Source organism: Neopelma chrysocephalum, unplaced genomic scaffold (assembly GCF_003984885.1).
Source record: "Neopelma chrysocephalum unplaced genomic scaffold, ASM398488v2 Primary Assembly neopelma1_25, whole genome shotgun sequence".
NCBI lineage: Eukaryota > Metazoa > Chordata > Aves > Passeriformes > Pipridae > Neopelma > Neopelma chrysocephalum.
Window position 1 is genome coordinate 41,704,843 of NW_020897694.1, and position 19,144 is coordinate 41,723,986.

A 19,144-nucleotide genomic window follows, 5' to 3' on the forward strand; every position below is an offset into this window, starting at 1 on the left:
GACTTCCTGTGGGGCAACTTGGGTACTGTATGACCTAAGTCCTTTACCACATGGGTGTAACTATATTGCTTCCAGGTACCAGTTGTTTCACAGTCTGCAACAGTATCTGCACTAATGGGGTATGTGGAAGGTAGCTCTGCACAAACCAGTTGTCATATTACATCTGTTTTTCTGTTACAAAATACTCCCATGGCTCCCAATAATGAAAAATTGACTGTATATACAAAACAGTTCTGAAGCAGCATAAACATTTATCAGAGATTAGCATTTAAGTAATTAGAAGCAGAGCTGCTGCTTGTTATGTATTTGAAATAAGACCATGCAGACAAAATGCGATGAAGGCACTTGTGAATTAATTTTATACTGATAACAGTAAATGATCAGCATAAAAAGCATCAGACAGGCAGCTAATTTTATTAAGTATACTTTAACCATATTAGTAAGTGACAAATTTCTCAATACCTGCGTAATGTAAAACATAAGTTACAACCATTTAAATGAGCAATAAAATCAGCAACTTTTTTCAGTAAATGAGTAAAAGAGTTGCACTCTTAAAATATCAATTTACACAAATCATCTAAAGGTGATCTGCAAAGGAAGCTATCCCTCCATTTCAATCTTCAGAGGAATACAATCAATTGCTATATAGTCCAACCACTGGACTGCGACTGAAAGCGAACAAAATGAAACAATCACATTACTCAAAGCAAAAGGCTTCACTTACCTTTCTCTCCATCTGAAATAAGATCTCTTTCTCCCTTTTGAACAACTGTCAGGTTCCCCATGGCTTGGCTGAGTCTTAATACACATCCATGATGATCACTACTGTCTACGGGGTCTCTAAGCTACAACACAAGAATTCCATACACAGTACGTATTTTACTACTAGAACAACACATTCTAACACACTCTACTTCAGCATATGCATGGGGGGGGGAAAAGGCAGCATCATCAGCCTTTCCAGGTATTTTTTCTTATACCCATTGCAATGCTAAAAGTTGCATGAGAATGGGTCTTCTTTAAAAAAGAGCTCTGTTTAAGAATATGCATTGTTGTGGCAATTATCCCACGGAATAAAAACCCAGAGAGTGCTTCCCTCACATATAAGAAATGGCACATAATAGTAAAGCCAGTAGTAAGTTATTTATTTTTAAGGACTAAAAGATTAAACTTAAATATCAAAAAGGAAAACAGCTCACCATGGCTTCATACAGCCTACTGAACTCCATATAGTTTGGAGTAAGAATAGCTCGCTGGTAGCCTTGAATAAGAGAAGGCTGCTGGGAAATGAGCCACAGTCCATCCTGCAGAGCACAGTAAGAAGAACATTTACTGAACAGATTCTTAAATGTCACACCACTGACTGAAATCAGGAAAATACTTACTGCATCAATAATGATAGGAATTCCTTTCACTTTCGATTTCTCTATAATACCCTGCAAAAAATGCAGATAACTTTAAGATGCTTGCTAATTTAAATCTCATAAGATCCAAACCAAATTCATACAATAAATCTGACCATATAAGTTGTTCTTACAAACTGATAGAAAAAAATCTGTTATATTCTGCAAACTAATGTAAGACATTTTTGTATCAGCTAGTAATTTTACAGTCACAGTGTTCTCTCCCTGGTTCAAGTGTCCACAGAGCTGATTTGTATTGGGTTTGAGGGGCAAGGTTTTGGGGGCCACAGGGGTGGCTTCTCTTGAGAAGCTGCCAGAAGCTTCCCCCATGCCTGACAGAGCCAACGCCAGCTGGCTCCAAGACAGACCTGCCGCTGGCCAAGGCAGAGCCTGTCAGTGACAGGGGATAACATATTTAAAATGAGGAAAAAGTTACTGTGCTGAAGCAATTGCAGCCACAGAAGAGAGGAGTGAGAGTATGTGAGAGCTACAGCCCTCTAGACACCCAGGTCAGTGAAGAAGGAGGGGAAGGAGGTGCTCCAGGCTCTGAAGCAGAGATTCCCCTGCAGCCTGTGTCGTAGACTGTGGTGAGGCAGCTGTGCCCCTGCAGCCCATGGAAGTCCATGGTGGAGCAGAGATCCACCTGCAGCCCATGGAGGACCCCACACCTGGGCAGCTGGATGCCCAAAGGAAGCTGTCACCTCATGGGAAGCCCACACTGGAGCAGGCTCCTGGCAGGACCTGTGGCCCCATGCAGAGAGTAGCCCACACTGGAGTAGTCTGTTCCTGGAGGACTGCACTCCATGGGAAGGACCCATGGTGGAGCAGTTTGTGAAGAACTGCAGTCCATGGGAAGTCTGCTGGATAAGTTCATGGAGGACTGTCTCCCGTGGGAGGGACCACATGCTGGAGCAGGGGAGGAGTGTGGAGTCCTCCCTCTGAGGAAGGAGCAGCAGAGACAACACGTGATGAACTGACCGCAGCCCCCGTTCCCCACCCCCCTGTAACACTGAGAGGGGGGAGGAAGAGAATTTTTGAGTTAAGCTAAGTTTGGGAAAAAGGGAAGGGTGGAGGTAAGGTGTTTTTACCATTTGGTTTTATTTCTCATTATCCTACTCTGACTTAATTTGTAATAAAATTCAATTAACTTCCCCAAGCTGAGTCTGGTTCACCCTTGATGGTGATCTCTCCTGTCCTTATCTTGACCCACCAGCCTTCTGTTATATATTCTTCTGCCTGTCCAGCTGAGGAGGGGAGTGATACAGAACCTTTGGTGGGCACCTGACATCCAGCCAGGGTTAACTCACCACAATATGCAAACAAGCAAGCAATCTCACTCACTCTCCCTGCTGTAGGAGGCATGTAATGCCAGTGTAAGTCACACATAGTAAACATACATCTCCAATTAAAAAAAAAAAGAAAAATCCCAGTGAGTACTGCCATGACAGAAATCTCCCAGTAACTGTAATACTAACTTCAGTTGCTTTTTGGATGACAGCTCCATTGCAGTATTTGAGTTAACGTACAAACAAATGTCCAAGAAAAGCAGTACGTATTATGCCATTTCACACCTGGTCCTGGAGGTTTTATGCTTTGAAAGCAAAACCAAGGTGGTCAATACAACCACTTGTAAAAGTGTTTTCTTCAGCAAGCAGTATCTCCTAGCAGACTGTCTGCCCTTCTGTCTTCTAATCCAGCAGCAGCAACAACTGATCCACAAGCTTTTTAATGAGCAAAGGCCAACAGTTTCACTGTTGGCCATTACCAACTCGTCTTTGAAGCTGGAGGGTTTATCTTTTTCCTGTATAAGATAATAGAGGATGGCCTCCATCCAAAAGTTTCATTATTTTTGAATATTATTAAGCTCTTCAGATTAGCTATCATATGGCACTGAGCTTCACAGGTTAGCAAGACATGATGTAAGGAATAAGGAAGCAGTCTTTAATTAATGTTCAGGGTATTGAACATTAATTAAATGTCTGTTCTTGTATTGTGGTAAAAATAAACACTGCTCACTTTGCTTCCTGTAAATAATTAATTATTAAATATGACATATACATATCCTCACAAACTTATTACTACCTCATTCTAATTTTCCCAATACCAGTAGAAATACGGCCCCCCTGAAATAAGGCTGTGGATCCAACAACCAGGTTTATGTTTTGCTGTTTGTATTTTCCTTGTATAAATGAATGCTATACATCCAACAGCCCAGTTACTTTTGAACTATATTAAGCTCTTCTGATTAGATATCATATGGCATTGAGACCCAGAGCTCAACAAGATCATCCTCCCACAATTTTTGAAGATACAAATACCATTTACTGCAACCTTGTTTTCTGACTGGTTATAATTAGAATATTTTTGTACCTTAGCAGCTATACTGAACTCCTTCAGTACACTTAAAATGATTACTGCTCCACTTCCCACTAATATGAATCATCAGTTTATTCTAGTATGTTGTTAGTAAGCCAGTCTTTCACGATACTTCATCTTCTAAAACCAAAAAAGATTTCCCCAAAAGATTCTGTAAGGAAGTATGAAGGAATATACCCAATCTTAGAAGTCCTTATCCTTCCAAACTACTCTCTTAAAAGCATTATGAGCAATCTAGGGAATTAATTTTGCCAAAGTTCAGTTCCCAAAGCAGTTACGGTTTGGGAGTTGCTGCTATTTTTTGGCCCCTTTTCATGTTTCCTCATAACTGTCATCTTGACTACTGGTTAGAATTTCTCTCCCCATCTTTCTTTCTCTCTCACACACAACAGACTAAATAAAGAATCCTGAAGATCCATTGTCTACCAAAAGAATGTATGTATAAGATGTAAAAAAAAGTGGTAGTTAGAAAGCATGACAGTGTATGTACAGGTAAATAGCATCTGGAAGGCAGATCACTGGTACACTCCAAAGAAATAACACATTTTTTCCTAATAATGTTTTGAGTTCCTACCTCCCTAGCACATCCTCCACAATCCTGAAAGATTTGACCCCTACTCTGAAGAGAAATTTCACCTTGCTAAGTAAAATCTACTGGCCAAGCAACTTTTATTTTGTACCAAGTCTCTGAGGTATCAGTTTCTAATGTAATATACTGAATGAACTTTGCTTTTTCTTTCTCTCCTTTATCTATCATAGGAGACACAAAGTCCTTTGTCTTACTTAGAAAGCTCACTTTTGATTAAAAAATCCCCAAACAATACAAAAACCTACCAAAATCAAAACCCTACCCCAATCATTTCCCTTTCCTCTTCATTCCTTAAACCTAGAGAGAAACTGCTTGGAGACAGACGGGGAACCTCCTAGAGGAAGTTCTACGGATGGAATGGGTAGTTTGGAAACCGTAATAAAACAGTAACAAAGATAAGGGAACCCCCATAAGACAGCCACATGTTTGAAGGACACAACATTCATGGGACAACCTCTGTTTCCTACTGATTGTGGACAGGACCCATCTCAACTGCTGCCATTTAAAAAGGTCAAGTGGCTCACCACTGGAGAGCAGTTCATCCCATGGAGCTTAGACTTAGAGTGGGATGAATGGCCAACACACATATGTGTCTCTCCTCAGCTATCACAGAAGGTACAGAAACACTTTTCTATTTTTAGACACCAAGAATTAAGTGAGATGAGGCCTACTTTTAAACATTCTATTACTGCAGATACTGTATTAAAAAAAAAATGCTTGCACTAAGAGGAGTTTTCAACAATAATGGCAACATCTCCTATGCAGAATATTTTTGTTCCTGGAAGTAAAAATCCATTTTGAGCCATATTTGTACTGTGATATTTGGCATGGAGTGTTCTGGTTAATGCTTGTGTTAACTGCACAGTTAATACAGCTCAGACTAACTCTACTTTCACATCACAACCTATTTAACAGTTTTTGATAGAATTCTACATATGAGCAGAAACCATCTGTTCAGTTTTACCCAATGTGACAATTATTTATATGGGAAAGGATTTAGAAGAGAACATTACCCATTAAAAATACTAAGAAATGTTACTAAGGCAAAAGCTGAAATCCAAACACCAAGGACAAGTGAACAGCAAAACATACAGATATCAATGACAAACCCAAGACATCACCCCTTCCCTTCAAACAGCATTTTGAATACTAAGATTTTGAAGATTCTAGCTCCAAGATATCCCAGTGGACAACCTTTCTGTGCACAGAATGTATTCTACTACAACAGTGGTGGTTCGGCTTGGTGTAGACCAAAGCAGGTTCAGTTGATTCCTAATCGCTCAAGGACATCCAAAAATGAAGGACTGGACTCACAGGGCAACCTTGGCATTAGTCACAAAGCAGAGACAACAACGAGGAGGAGGAAAAGGATGATACATGGTTGTCATCCAACTTTACGACCTACAGCCACACTGGATAGCTAAGATATCAAAGACTGAAATTTGAATCCTTCCACTGCAATTCACAGCCAGGCCCAAAATTCAGTCTCCTACCTTTCATACAGAGTCCTAATAATGGGGTTTTGGGCAATCTCATGCTAGATATATTCTGCTTTGTATGAGTTGGCTAAATACTTCATAGCCCTCTGAAACAGTGATTCTACATTTGCATGAGAAAAGGGAAAGAAGCATCACTCCACTCTTACTAAAATCAGTGATGACAAACTGCATTAGAAGGCTGCAGGACTCATGCTACAACAAATCTGTAAGAGGAGCTTCCTCTCCTAATAACTGAAGGCCAAATTTGAAGCTTCTATCCTCGTTAAACTCAAGAGGAAATTACCTGGGATTCACATATCTCATCTCATGAAGATGCTGTATGGGACAACCTCTCACACAGTTATCATTGTTACCAGCACCAAATACTTGACATTTAGGAATGCCCAAAATAGTATTTCAGTGATGGCAGTTTTTGGTGGAGGCAGTTGAGTGGAGGAAAGCCAGAAAAAGTAAAATTAACTTGAATCTACTCCCACTCTACTGTTGACATATACAATTTCCTGAAAAATTTTGTTCTTTGACTGGTTATCCAGGACTTGTATGCAAGCAACCTACTCAGTAAGAACTGAAAAAAGAAGTTTGTTACAATAAAAGCCACTGGTCTATCCCCCAAAAAACATGAAACACAAAACCCCCAAAACACTGACACCTAAACAATACACAAAGGCGAAATTATTCAGGCTGGAAAGGACTGCAGGAGACAGAAGCTGGAAGGCACAAATGGACAGGCTACTGCTGAAAGAGAGCAGAGTAATGCAGAAAAGCATGATATGATTTAAGCATTTGATAGCCTGCAGCTGTGCTATGAAACACAAGATTCACCTACACTGTACTAACATGGACATCCAGGACTCCTGCACAGTTCCACAATTATTATGGAAAAATGGGGCTGAGATGAGCCAATGTGAGACACTGGTTGCAAAAAACAGCTAGAGGAGGAATGGAGAGGAACACGTGAGGGAGGAGTAAATTCCTATGGAGCTCCTAAGTACAACCAAAGGATCTGTCATAGAAGTCTTCATGAAGCAGCCATCCTGAAGAACCAGGAGCAGAGAGCAGGTGGTGCACTCACAGCAAGTACCCACAGCCTCTTGGAAAGAAACTCTGCAGTCAGTCTGGACTTCTCCACCCAAGTCCATGAGCCAGCAATAACACACATCATATTTACTCTGCCCACATGTGACAGCATACAAGCTGGTTCTTCACAGCTCATGGCAAAGACAATTCTGTAGTTTTGACCACACCTGACTTAGATAAACTTTTCAGCCTTTTTAATTAGATGTGGATTAGCTGCAGAATGCCTGCAATGACTTTTAATATATTAGTAGTTTTATCACTACTTGCATTTTTCCTGATGAACTGATTCAGCTACACAAAACTTTGGCATTTGGTGTCTGAAAAGGGAAGAATCAGGAAATTAGAGCCACTCATTTTAATAAAAGATTGAATTTTAATTAAATTAACAGAAAACTGCAATAGTAGCATATATAAAGCAACACCTATACCACAACAGTAATTAATTTTCACATTGTCATCCTTCTACCTTGCAAATGAAAGATTGCTTTACTGATGTCAGCAATGAACACTGCATTTCCTCAGTCCCTTCAAGAGTCATGTCTTGGCCTACCCTTGGCAAAATTCTTACTCATGTTCTCAAAAAGAAGTTCAAGCTTTAATATGCCATAATAATGGAGAGCATTAGCCATGATGACATCCAAACCCTTTAGGAAGTAGTATAACCTTGCCATCAGCCCCCTGAAAGTGCACTCCACTGCAACTTGCAAATGTCAAGTATGTAATTACACACTCTGGTTTGGTAGAGACATGCAAACATGCATAACCTGTCACTGGCTACGTCTCACACAACCTTAAAAAACCAAAAAGGAGTGGCAGCCTCTTTTACAAAGAACTCTCTACTCAAAGCTAGGATCAGAAACTGCTGTTGAAATGCCACGTATAATTGCTTATATTTTCTGCATGGATGCTGCTCTCGTCCAGCAATCCTGGATCCATGGTTTTGTCTGGAACAGAGAGATAAAAGAAACAGACAACATTTCCTGTAAATGCTGCAGCTGGGAGCATTTCTGCACATCCTCTTCCCCTGGGTGACCAGGAGGAAAAAATAAGTTCCACCCCAACACACTGCAAATCAATTCCTACAAAATTCCTAGGGCACTGAAAGCCCTAGGAAGCATTTCTGCCTCGCTTGCCTCAAGTCTGGATAAATGCAGAGTTAGCAGGGATTCAGTTGCAATAGAGGTCAGGATGCAGCTCTGTGGCAGAGATGCTTGGAAAATGGGCTTGGCAAGCAGAAGTTTGTAATCTTGCACAGCTAGAGGTAGGCAAATATTCCAAGCTCAGGCTGTGCTCAAGGCTTCAGTCAGGGTTGGCAGGAGGGGAGAAGCTTCCCTAAATACATTCTGTTTAGAGCAAGACGTTTAAAAAACATTTAGAATGGAGTTCTACTGTTTGAGATTCTTCAAATTAGAGACATATTTTCAGTAACTGGCTTTGGGTTTTTTATTTACTTGCTGTTTTTACAAAAAAACCCATGCAGTTAACTCTTAAACTTGCTTTCATTAGTTCCTATAAACTGACCCAAGAACTCATCCTCCTTCCAAAATTCAGTAAAGACAAACAAAACTTTCTCTAGCCTAATTGCCTGAGTTTTACTTCATATATTTCTTATGCATAACTGTCACTAGTTCATTAATCACTCCACTAAGCTCTCAAACCTCACACAAGGAACGATCACCACTCTTGAATGAAGAGGCACATAAAAGAGATGAATATCCTTTCTCTGAAACAAACAGCTTCTTTATCTCACGGTTTATGCTCCATTCAATTTAAGATGGTTTTTTTCTTTTAACTGTAGTATCTCATGCTAGGCCCTGTTCTCCAAAACAGATTTTGAGGTGCACAGCAAAATATTTAAGCCAGGCAGAGGGTAATAAGGAGTCTAAAGAGTATCCTGCTACATGATCAGGCTCATTAAGTACTTTGGGAAACGTTGAAAGCTGTTGTTACAACTAACAAAGCTGAAGACACTGTAGATGGCAGCTAATCAGAAGTGTTCTATTCTACATTTAAAAAAAAAAGATATGAAAATTATTCACTTGTAAATTCCCTCTTTGAATTCAAATTAGATCAATTGTCCTCAAAGGTGGAGGAAAACTGCAGCTAACAGTTTCTTAATATCAGCTTCAATCATATGCTAAATTCTTAAAGAAGTGACATAATCCAAAGGAATGCCTGAACAAAAGGCACACAAGCAAACAAAGTAGAATCCTCTGAAATACTATCCTAGTTCTGCAAAACCCCAGCGCACTCCTTTTTGGCTTTGCTTCTCAAAACTATGGTCAACCAGACACCACTTAAGAAGCTACATTTATACACTTTCAGCCCTAAACACATCCAAATCCACTGTAAGCATTTATCAGAATAAATAACAGCACCCATTTTTCTCATATTTTGATCCACTGAATGTTTGCACTCACAATGCAAACTCTACAAGGTGTCCAATTTATACCTGATTACGTTAATGTTAGATTTGGCTTAAGATATTCATGGTCAGCTATTGGCATTTTGTCTCAAAAAAAAAAACATAAACTTAAAATGAACTCTGTCATTTATAACTGCAGATTTCTTTGTAGAGTTTGTAGCTGAATGATGCTCAGAAAGAGTTGAAAAGGTGTACCATTCAGTGTTTTGCTTACAAATGCTTCTAAGTAACAAAATCACTTCAAAGAACAATATAAGCCTACGCACAGAAAGCAAATAAACATCCCACTTCACTGTGAATGACTGTCATCAAGATCCATTACATATATTAGAAAATAAACTCTGTTTGCAAGCTGCATAAACCTGTATTTAAGGTCCTGTTAGCATATATTCAAACACTGTTTTTCTAATCAAGACATTTGTGAGGAAGCCAAAGAATACTAATAATTTTTAGCACAAGCAGCAAGCAGCAATAGTTCTTGGCATAACCAAGAGGATCTCTCTGCTTTGACAGGTGTTCCCAAGCTTTATCTGCACCAGTAACACCACCACAGAGAAAGAACTGCATCCTATCCCAGCAACTGCCTCATCTTAGGTGAAGACAGGCACAAATTCTGACTCTCATCAGGCCTTTCGAGAGCAATGAGGCTTGGCTAGTAAGAGATTAGTTTTTCACTGGATACTACTTGTGGTACATGCATCAATATCGGAGGTTGGGTGAAGGCTCAGAGGAATGCATTTTGCACACACATTCTCACAGCAAGTACACATACATGCCCTCTGGGGTTTGCCTCTGCAGTACTGTCAGAGATTGAAATGGTTAATGGCTTAAACATTGATAAGATCACCAAAAGACTGCTCACCCAGCAAAGCCCACCCCTTCCTGAGTATGCCTTCTTCCAAAAGGACCTTCAGATAAGATAAATGGGTGCCATTGTCCAACTATTGCAGTTGCAGAAGGGTGCATACCTGAAGCTACAAACTGGATTGTCAGATAAGGGAAGAGGCAAATCCTGTGAGATGGTATAATCCTTCTTAGCATGCCAAGGTCCTCCCTTACATGATGACTCTGCTGTGAAGACCCCTCTGGAGAGCATTGAAGACTCCTGACATGTCCTGTGAGACATCATCCACTGTAAAACTCCCTACCCCAGGGAAGGTACAAGGTGTTCCCACCTGAGCTCAAAGTGTATGATAACTCATGAAATCTTTGAGTTGTGGGGGGTTTCCCCTAGCCCCAGTGGATCAAGACCATTGCTTCAATCTAATAAATAATAATGGCCCATCTTCGCGAACGAAGATTTGGGGAAAGGTCTTTTACCTTTCCAGCCTGCGCAATGGATTTTTTAGGTGAGACACAGCCTGCGCTGAACTGAGCCCACCCTTTAATCCTAAGGTTCATCTGCCGGGGCCAAGCAAGCTTGGACAATGGCAGTGAGGTCCTCAGGACGTAGGTTTGTTTAGAGTGTCCTTCTCATAGATGGATGGCCACACAGGGCTAACGACCTCCATCAGGCCAGGAGACCGCGATTTGAACCCGTGGTCGCAGCAGTGAAAGTCCTGCACGCTAACCACTAGGCCACCAGATCTAGAGACATGAAAACTGCAACTGCCAGGTTTCATCGCTGGATCCAGCGGGTGGTGACTGTATATATCTTTCCACTTTTATCCTCCTTTCTCTTCCTTTCCTTATACATATCCTTAAGTGTTATTTTTATGCTTTAATATTGCCCCACCGTCCCCACATCACCATCGGCCAGTCAGAACTCAATTCAGTCCAACAGTTTAATTACCTAGGCAGCCTCATCTCCTCAGATGGTAAGATTGATGGGGAGATAGACAATAGGTTAGCGAAGGCATACAGTGCTTTTGGAAAACTCCATAAACGAGTTTGGCGTAATAAACACTTGAAGAAAAGCACCAAGATCAGTGTTTACAGAGCCATAGTGCTGTCTACTCTTTTATATGGTTCCGAATCATGGGTCATCTACCGCCACCACCTGCGTCTCCTAGAACGCTTCCATCAACGCTGCCTCTGCACAATCCTTAACATCCATTGGTCAGACTATGTGACCAATACATCTGTTCTCGAACAGGCAGCAATTACGAGTATTGAGGCCATGTTACTGAGAACGCAACTGCGTTGGGCAGGGCACGTCTCTAGGATGAAGGACCACCGCCTCCCTAAGATCCTGCTCTATGGTGAACTTGCCACTGGCTGCCGCAAGAGAGGAGCTCCAAAGAAAAGATACAAGGACTCCCTGAAGCAACAACTCAGCCTCGGGCATATTGATCACCATAACTGGTCCACTCTGGCCTCTAATCGGGAGGCCTGGAGACAGACCATTTATAACGCTGCTGATGCTTTTGAGAAGGCACGCAGGATCACTCTTGAGGAGAAAAGACAACGCAGAAAGAATCGAACCTTGCAGAATATACCATCTAAGGAGTCTTTCTGCTGTGTCTTTTGCAACCGGACTTGCCTTTCTCGTATTGGCCTTTTTAGCCACCAACGCGCTTGCATGAAAAATGGGTAGAGCCCTTCCCAAATCTTCGTTCGCGAAGCCTAGCCATGACTGACTGACTGACTGACTATAGATGATAACAACCAAAACAACTACACCTATTTTCCTTTGAAATAAAACTGTTCTAAAATAAACCAGACATATATACATATATATATATTTACAAACACTGATGATTTAGTGTTGTTTCACTCTAATCCACCCCAAGGGATTTATTAACAAGAACCTGGATTACCCTCCCCTTCTGGGGCGGGTCATAACAAGTACTACAGGCACAAGACCCAATCTACCTCACCTCCTTCTAGCTGACTGCTGAGAACAGAGAGTGGCCTGTCCTCACTGCTACTTCAGTTCCCTAGGAACTGCTGAATTCCCACACTGAGAACATCCAGAGGGTATAAACTGGGAAAGAAGCAAATCCATGTGACACACACTGAAGAATGAAGTTTTGGGAAATAATAATTCTGCTAATTTGAGTTGTCACGAGCAGTGATTCTAAAGAGTAATAAACCCTGTTCATATTTGTGCATGGGGTGGGTACCACAGACAGTACGACTAATCTGTCAGCTGCAGCATTAGCCTGGGATGCTTCTCAGGTATACTTGGTACAAATGGAACGGGGGGCTGCTCAGATATCAAGTGGAAAATGTTTCTCAAGATCCACAGTGGCAGATCTAGTTTTAACAGACAGCTATGACAACAGGTGGCCCTGTATTCTATAGTCCTCTTGATCTTGTAAAAAACTAGTGCAGGTAGTGTAGTGAAGCACCTGGTCCCATTCTCACAATTTACTAAGGCTATGAAGTGTTGCCTAAATCCTGAAAGCATGAGGCTTGAAAGGGAGAAACTAATCCAACTAACCAAACACAGAAAGGCTGATGCCTCCATCAAGGTAGAACTGAGAATCCATCTATCTGACAATTTCAAATGGGTTCTCTCTGGCCACACTCAATGGAGGGGATCCTGGGACAACGGCCCAAAACTCTCTCACCATGTTAACTACAGCCCAGACAACCTTTCAACACAACCTTACAATGATGTCACTAGGGCTGAGATTTATGAAATTTATATCCCAAGAGAAAGGAGAGATCTTTAAGGGCAAATGACTGGCTGAGGGTAGTGTTGCAAGGCAAGGGGGGTGAGAGAAGAGAAACAGCAACAGCAATAGGCACAAATGGCAGCTAGGCAGGGCCTCAGCCAAAAGAAAAACCCAGGCTGGTATTCCTGACATGTTCTTGGAGATAAAACATAGACTGAGAATTGAGTGAGAGGAACAAGCACATGGTTTGAGAAACCAGTCAATTTTGTTGTGTAATCTGAATTACACAGAGCCATTCTTACTATTAATCATTACCTCTCTCACAGCAGGGAAGCAAGCATGCACTGCTGAAAAAAGCAAGCTACCTTTGCTACTGCAAAGCAAAACATAGCAAGTCTGAAGTGCCAGAGTCCAGGATTCAGTGCTAGCACTTCAGGGAGAGAGAGAAGGAACTCAGTGACAGGCAAAGAAGATTCCAATGTCAAAGACTTCTGTTAAGGAACAGAGCTCTTCATAAGGATAAATGCTTCTTCTCTGCCTGATCTCGACAGTAATTGCTGTTCCACCAACAATCCTGTATCAGTCCATTTGACCACAAAGCCAGAAGGAACAGGGGAGAGGAGATGTCAAAAGGATGGAAACTGATAAAGAACACAGCTCAGCCTGTAACTGCCTAACTGCTAGGTGGCAGCAGAATGCAGAACATCCTTGAGCATTAGGCAGCATCTCTCCCACGAGGCTATCCAAGGAATATTGTAGTTTTCCAAAGTGCTTTCGGGAGCTGCACTCATCATCCTCCAGGAGAGGAATCTGGTTCTCTCACACATCTGAGCAACAGCTCTAGATGGTACAGGCAGAAATTTCCCTACTTCCAAGCCTCAGCTACAGGGAAAATCAGATCAGAATAAGACCAGAAGTGCAAACATCCCCAGTACAGCTGAACAAAGAACACTATGATGGGTAGGTATGAGAGGGACATAATATTGGTGCTGTGTGGAAAAAAGGAGAGTATCCAATACCTTTGGAAATATGCTGCAGATTCAAAACAGAGGATAGTCATAGGGACCTTGGCCTTGCTTCCTGTGTGGCAGCTAAACTCTTTCTCAACAGTCTAAACTACTCACAGCAGCATTCCAACTGAGGTGAACTCGGGGAGGTAACGTAATGTCATCTCTGGCCAGAATCAATCATGGGCACTGAAAGGGAGAAACGGATGGCCTCACGTTTCCTACAAGGAAGCTGACATGGTGGCCAAGTTCCACACCGAATATGGTAACAGCATTTCAGAAGTTTGAAGTAGTACGGGGAGCAGAGATGCTTCAGTGTGCACGCTCCAAAGCTGAGAAGTGGAGCAGAAATGTGTTTTCGCTCCTTTCTCTTGAAGAGAAACAGCCTGGACTGCTTATTTGCTCCAGAGTTGGAAGGTCTAATCAGGCCAAGACTACAACTGCCACATCTGCAAGGAATCCAGCTGCACAGCTATTAGGACACAACAAATGCTTTCTTTAGGAGAATTTCCTGAAGCTGCAGCTCCTGGTCATTCAAACCCATGGCTAGGAAGCTTTGACAGAGCATCAGCCCTCACCTAAGCAACTGAGTAACAGTAGGGTTACTGGCACAGACCCACACAAGCGGTATATGAAAGCGGGATATAACTTGCAGAGTGGTTTCTTGTAACAGGACTTGTAAATGGAATTACAGCCAAACCCGGAAAATCAGAGGAAGCCAGTAAGTATGTATTCAAAGAATATCACTATGCACTCAAGGGAAAAAAAAAAGTCAAAGGAAAGTGATCACAAGGTGGGGTTTGTTTTAATCAGGCTGTTGAAAGGAGCTCAAGTGCCACAGTGCACATGCTGCTGCAGGCATTAAGAATGAGGGAGGCAGGTGACATACTAAAGATGCTGAGGAAGCAAAGCATTCTTTGATCTAGAGATGATAAACCATCTGGTCAACAAGTACCAGAAATTGCAGGTTATTGCACTAGGCAATTTCTTAATTTCTCAATGTTCATAAGAAAGAAGGAGCCCAAACACGTGACTGTTTAGAGAATCACATTCATTGGCAATGTGTTGGCACAATACTGACAAGAAGAGACATAAAAACAGCATCAGAGGGGTGACAGACCACTATGCCTCAGCATTTAATGGGACAGAAGGAGGAAGAGGGGAAGCTCTCTCCCACTGGAACTACTACTGATACAAAACCCTGATCAGAAAGCAGACACTCACCTACTTCTCAGCCCTGTGTTCCTAAGACACATGCCATGGTCAGCTTAAAGGGAAATCAGAAAATTATATACCAGCCCAATCTCCTATAAGAATTTTAAATAGCAATGACATCATCTCCTGCCTTTTTATTGAAGCTTAACATTTGCTATTGAAGCAAGAGGGAGACTCAGCCTTCCCTCAGCACAGAGAAGCACCAGCCTTCCTTAAGCAGGCAAACAGGGGTCACTTGTCTCCAGTGACGAGTTAAAACCCACAATACTGGGTAACTAATGAACACTTACATAACTAGAGTGAAGACAAAGAACTTGAGCTTTAATGTGAATTGAAATTAATAAGGCCAGATCCTTGGCTCACATGAATGTATCCTGAGATTTTAGCATGAAGTCACTTCCAAATGCCTTGTCTTTATCGGCTGGGTTTGTTTCTTTAACTCTAAGCTAGCTTACACAGGACAGCCAGGCTGAAATAAAAATATGCTTGTAATTCACTAAGAAAGCAAAATTATTTTTAGCAATGATGAAAAAAAACACAATCAAGAAATCTCCCAGATACTTCTTTAGTACAGATAAGCACATAAACCCCAGATGGAATTCTGATATAAAAGAAGCTTATCTGCCATATCTTAGATATTATAAATGAATCTTATTTTCTTTTATTTAAAGTTTTCTTCTTTTAGGAACAGAAGACAATTTTTTTTAACCAAGGAAATAGAAAAATCATTGACCAAAATTTTTTTTCTGTAGAAGGAATTCTGAAAAATTGTTTTAAAAAATAAAAAAATATGTTTAAATAGTTCATTTAGGATAAAATTTGATTTCTTCATCAGGTGTAATAATTTATTTTTTATTTTCTAATCTTTATTAGTTTTTCACCTCTGTATCATAATACACACATTTTCCTTCTGAAAAGGAAGCAGGAGAATTAAAGAAGTGAAAAGCTCCAATAGCAACTTTCTCTAACAAAATCCTAGCAAAACCACCCTCCCTAGTTTTCAAGGTATTCTAAACCACTTGGATAGTGTGGTCTCCAGTCTCTTGCCTCCCCTGTTTTGCAATTTCACTGTGTAACTGTCAACATTTTTGTAAATTATATTAATTCCACTTGTTAGCACCACTGATTAATTCAGTAATACTGCTCAGGAAAAAAAAGTGAAATTGTACAAAATTAGATTGACAGTAGACTGAAAGATACACTTCAAACATACCAAAATGTGCTGACGGTACTACAAAACATCATCTGGAAGACAGTCTAAGTATGTGTTATTTAAAGTACAAAACTAAGCTCCTGTTTTCATCTCTCCACTGAGGCTTGAAAGAAAATAGGATTACCTCTTTATCCAGAGTAGAAGTCTGCAACGTTTTATAATTAAGAGTATTATTTCTTATTGCAAGGGGACACGGTCCCTGTTCTTTGATACATCTGAGAAAAGATCTCAAATATGGTTCCGAAAATAAGGAAATCAAATCCATATCTACGCATTTACCGTACAGGTGCTTTGCACCTCAGAAAACACAGAGCCCTTTATCTAGATATGTCAACATCTATTTCTTCATTAGTGACTTTCACAAGCAAAACAAAAGCAAATCAAAATAACCATACTGATGCCTAAAATTCCAAGTGAAGATTAAGTGTAATAATGAAGACCACGAACAGTAACTGCAATTTTCAGTCAACAATATTTTATTAAATTTGTTATTTAGCAACCCTATCAAGAACATTTGTGTAATGATGTAAAATACAGAAAACTAGTTAATAAAATTCAATATAAAGACAAAGGATAAAATATCAGTATGCATATTACCTTAGCGTTCTCAAGTAGAACTTCATCTCTACCTAAGCCAGGTCCTATGACGACTGAGTGCAGTCGTGGTAACCACTTTTCCACCTCATGGACAGCATTGGGACTATCACTAAAATGGAAGTGTGAAAAAAAAGACAAGTTTAAAAAGGCTTCATTTTAGTTGTCTCAGAAACTGAGTTCAAGACGCAAGATAGAAAGAGATATTTCCTATCTTGAGTGTCAGGCAATTTTATCCTCCAAACTACCAAAAATCTATGACCCAGGAAATATGGAATGGTTGCCCAAACATTTCTCTCAATTCATTCCTTAAGGAATATCACATAAAAATGAGGAGGTAATTGCAAGTACCTACTACAGTTGTTTACAAAATAAAAAAATAAAACCCAAACAGGAAACCAACAATTTTTGGTCTGTCGCAATTCCTATCTAATGCTTCTTTGCAGAGATTATACCTTGGAGAGAGATCCACCATCTCACAGGTATATACCATGGCTTGCTGGAAATGAGGCAATTATTTATTTCCCTACATGGCAAAATGATAAATCTACTCATATGCTTTTTTCTCAGTTGCTTCATAAGCGTTTGTTCCAACTGAATTACAGCCAAATTGTCCTGTTTCCCCAAAAGGCAACTGGAGAAACAAGCTATTCAGTAGGGGTATTATCTGCTTGTACTGCTTAAGATTTCTGCAGTATTCAGGTTTTTGTCTACACTGGAAAAATGATGAGAAAATCCGCTGCCAAATATAGCTGCCACAATACAGCATTCAGCCGCTGACCAGAACTGTTTATTTTGTTCTGATCAGTTTTATTGTGTAAATAGGCCAGAATATTTTGAAAGTACTGCCCACCAGCTGTAGTTAATCCTTACTGACAGTATTGAGGGAAAATTTAGCCTCCCTCCCTCCCCACCTCTGACATTAGTGACAACAATAAATGAGCATTTTAACTGAAGCACAGGGAATAAAGCTCCCTGTAGGCTGAGCAAGGAGGTCCTGCTTCAGAGTATTGCTCAGAATATTTTAAGCTTGCAATACTTCAACAAAGCTGTATTACTACAGATGAAAGCCACTGCATGTTTTTCATAACCAACAGCTGTACTGATGGGACACACCACTTGGGAACAAGTGTTTAGCTTGCATCTGGCAGAATCAGCAAATTCCACAATGATTTCTGCAAGTGCCAGGCAGGAGCCCAAAGCCTTTGCAGCTGCAGGGTGCGAGGCAGAGCACTCAAGGCCGCAGGGATGCAGTGCCTCCCGCCTGGCCGCAGCCCAGCAGCTCCTCCACAGACAAAGCTGCTCCAGAAATCCCAGCTATGTCAGCCAGGGCTCCCCAAAGGCACCCTTTGCTGACACCACAAAACAGCTCTGTCAAAACAAGGCTGCTGCGTAGAAGCAATGACCCGCTGCAAGGTCAAGGGAGACAACGAACCACGTGAGGACATCGGGTGTCCCTGAAGCAGTCCCCTGGTTTAGCAGCTCAATTGCCATTTGAACGATGCAGCTCCTTTATTTCTCTAACTCACAAGGAAACACTAACAGCTTCAGAATTGCCAAACAGCTCACTTTTTATTTTTTATTTGTCTCTGTACATAAACCTGTAAGTTTATGATGTAGGTACAGGCTGGAAATAAAAATGCTTCAAGAAATATTTAAGGCACTATTAAAAAAAAAAAAAAGGAGACAGCTCTTTAATATGCGATAGGCTGAACATGTGAAAAATTGCCTGTAATCAAAACTCTAATAAAACATCACCATTTCTGAATGCAGGTCACTTTTTTAATTCACATGCTGAACTTATTTTATCTTTGAGGAGCAATATATATCTCAAATACATATATTTCTCAAATAAATGTATCTATGTATCATACAGTTATAAAAATACGGATATATATATATATATATAAGGATGTGTGAATGGATTGGATTCAAAATACCTTTGGACAGTAGAAGCCAAATATATTTAAAAAAATGCTTCAGTAAACATAAGCTAAGAACAGAGCCATAGGTAGTACCATAAATGCTCTACTCTTCTACAAATATCTCATGGAAATAATCTAAAGGTAGAAAGTTTGCCAATTTATTTATATTCAGGATTGAAATAAAATAATTTTGTCTACAATCCAATTGATAATGTGCACTTTTCAAAACAAAGCCATCTCTTGGGAAATGAACAGTCC

At 40.6% G+C, this 19,144-nt stretch overlaps 1 protein-coding gene across 7 annotated transcripts in view; it reads right to left on the bottom strand.

Annotated features, from left to right (window-relative positions):
- NAXD (NAD(P)HX dehydratase) overlaps positions 1-19,144 on the bottom strand; it is a 53,127-nt gene that overhangs the window by 12,511 nt on the left and 21,472 nt on the right. For all 7 annotated transcript variants that reach the window (XR_003532916.1, XM_027675097.1, XM_027675095.1 and 4 more), the window contains 4 exons: positions 16,965-17,073; positions 1,386-1,436; positions 1,200-1,304; positions 725-845 (listed from right to left, as the gene is read on the bottom strand). Coding sequence is in view for 6 of the 7 variants with exons in the window: in XM_027675097.1 (XP_027530898.1) it covers positions 725-845; positions 1,200-1,304; positions 1,386-1,436; positions 16,965-17,073 (386 nt within the window). In the remaining variant the exon portion in view is untranslated. The remainder of the gene's footprint in view (positions 1-724; positions 846-1,199; positions 1,305-1,385; positions 1,437-16,964; positions 17,074-19,144) is intronic.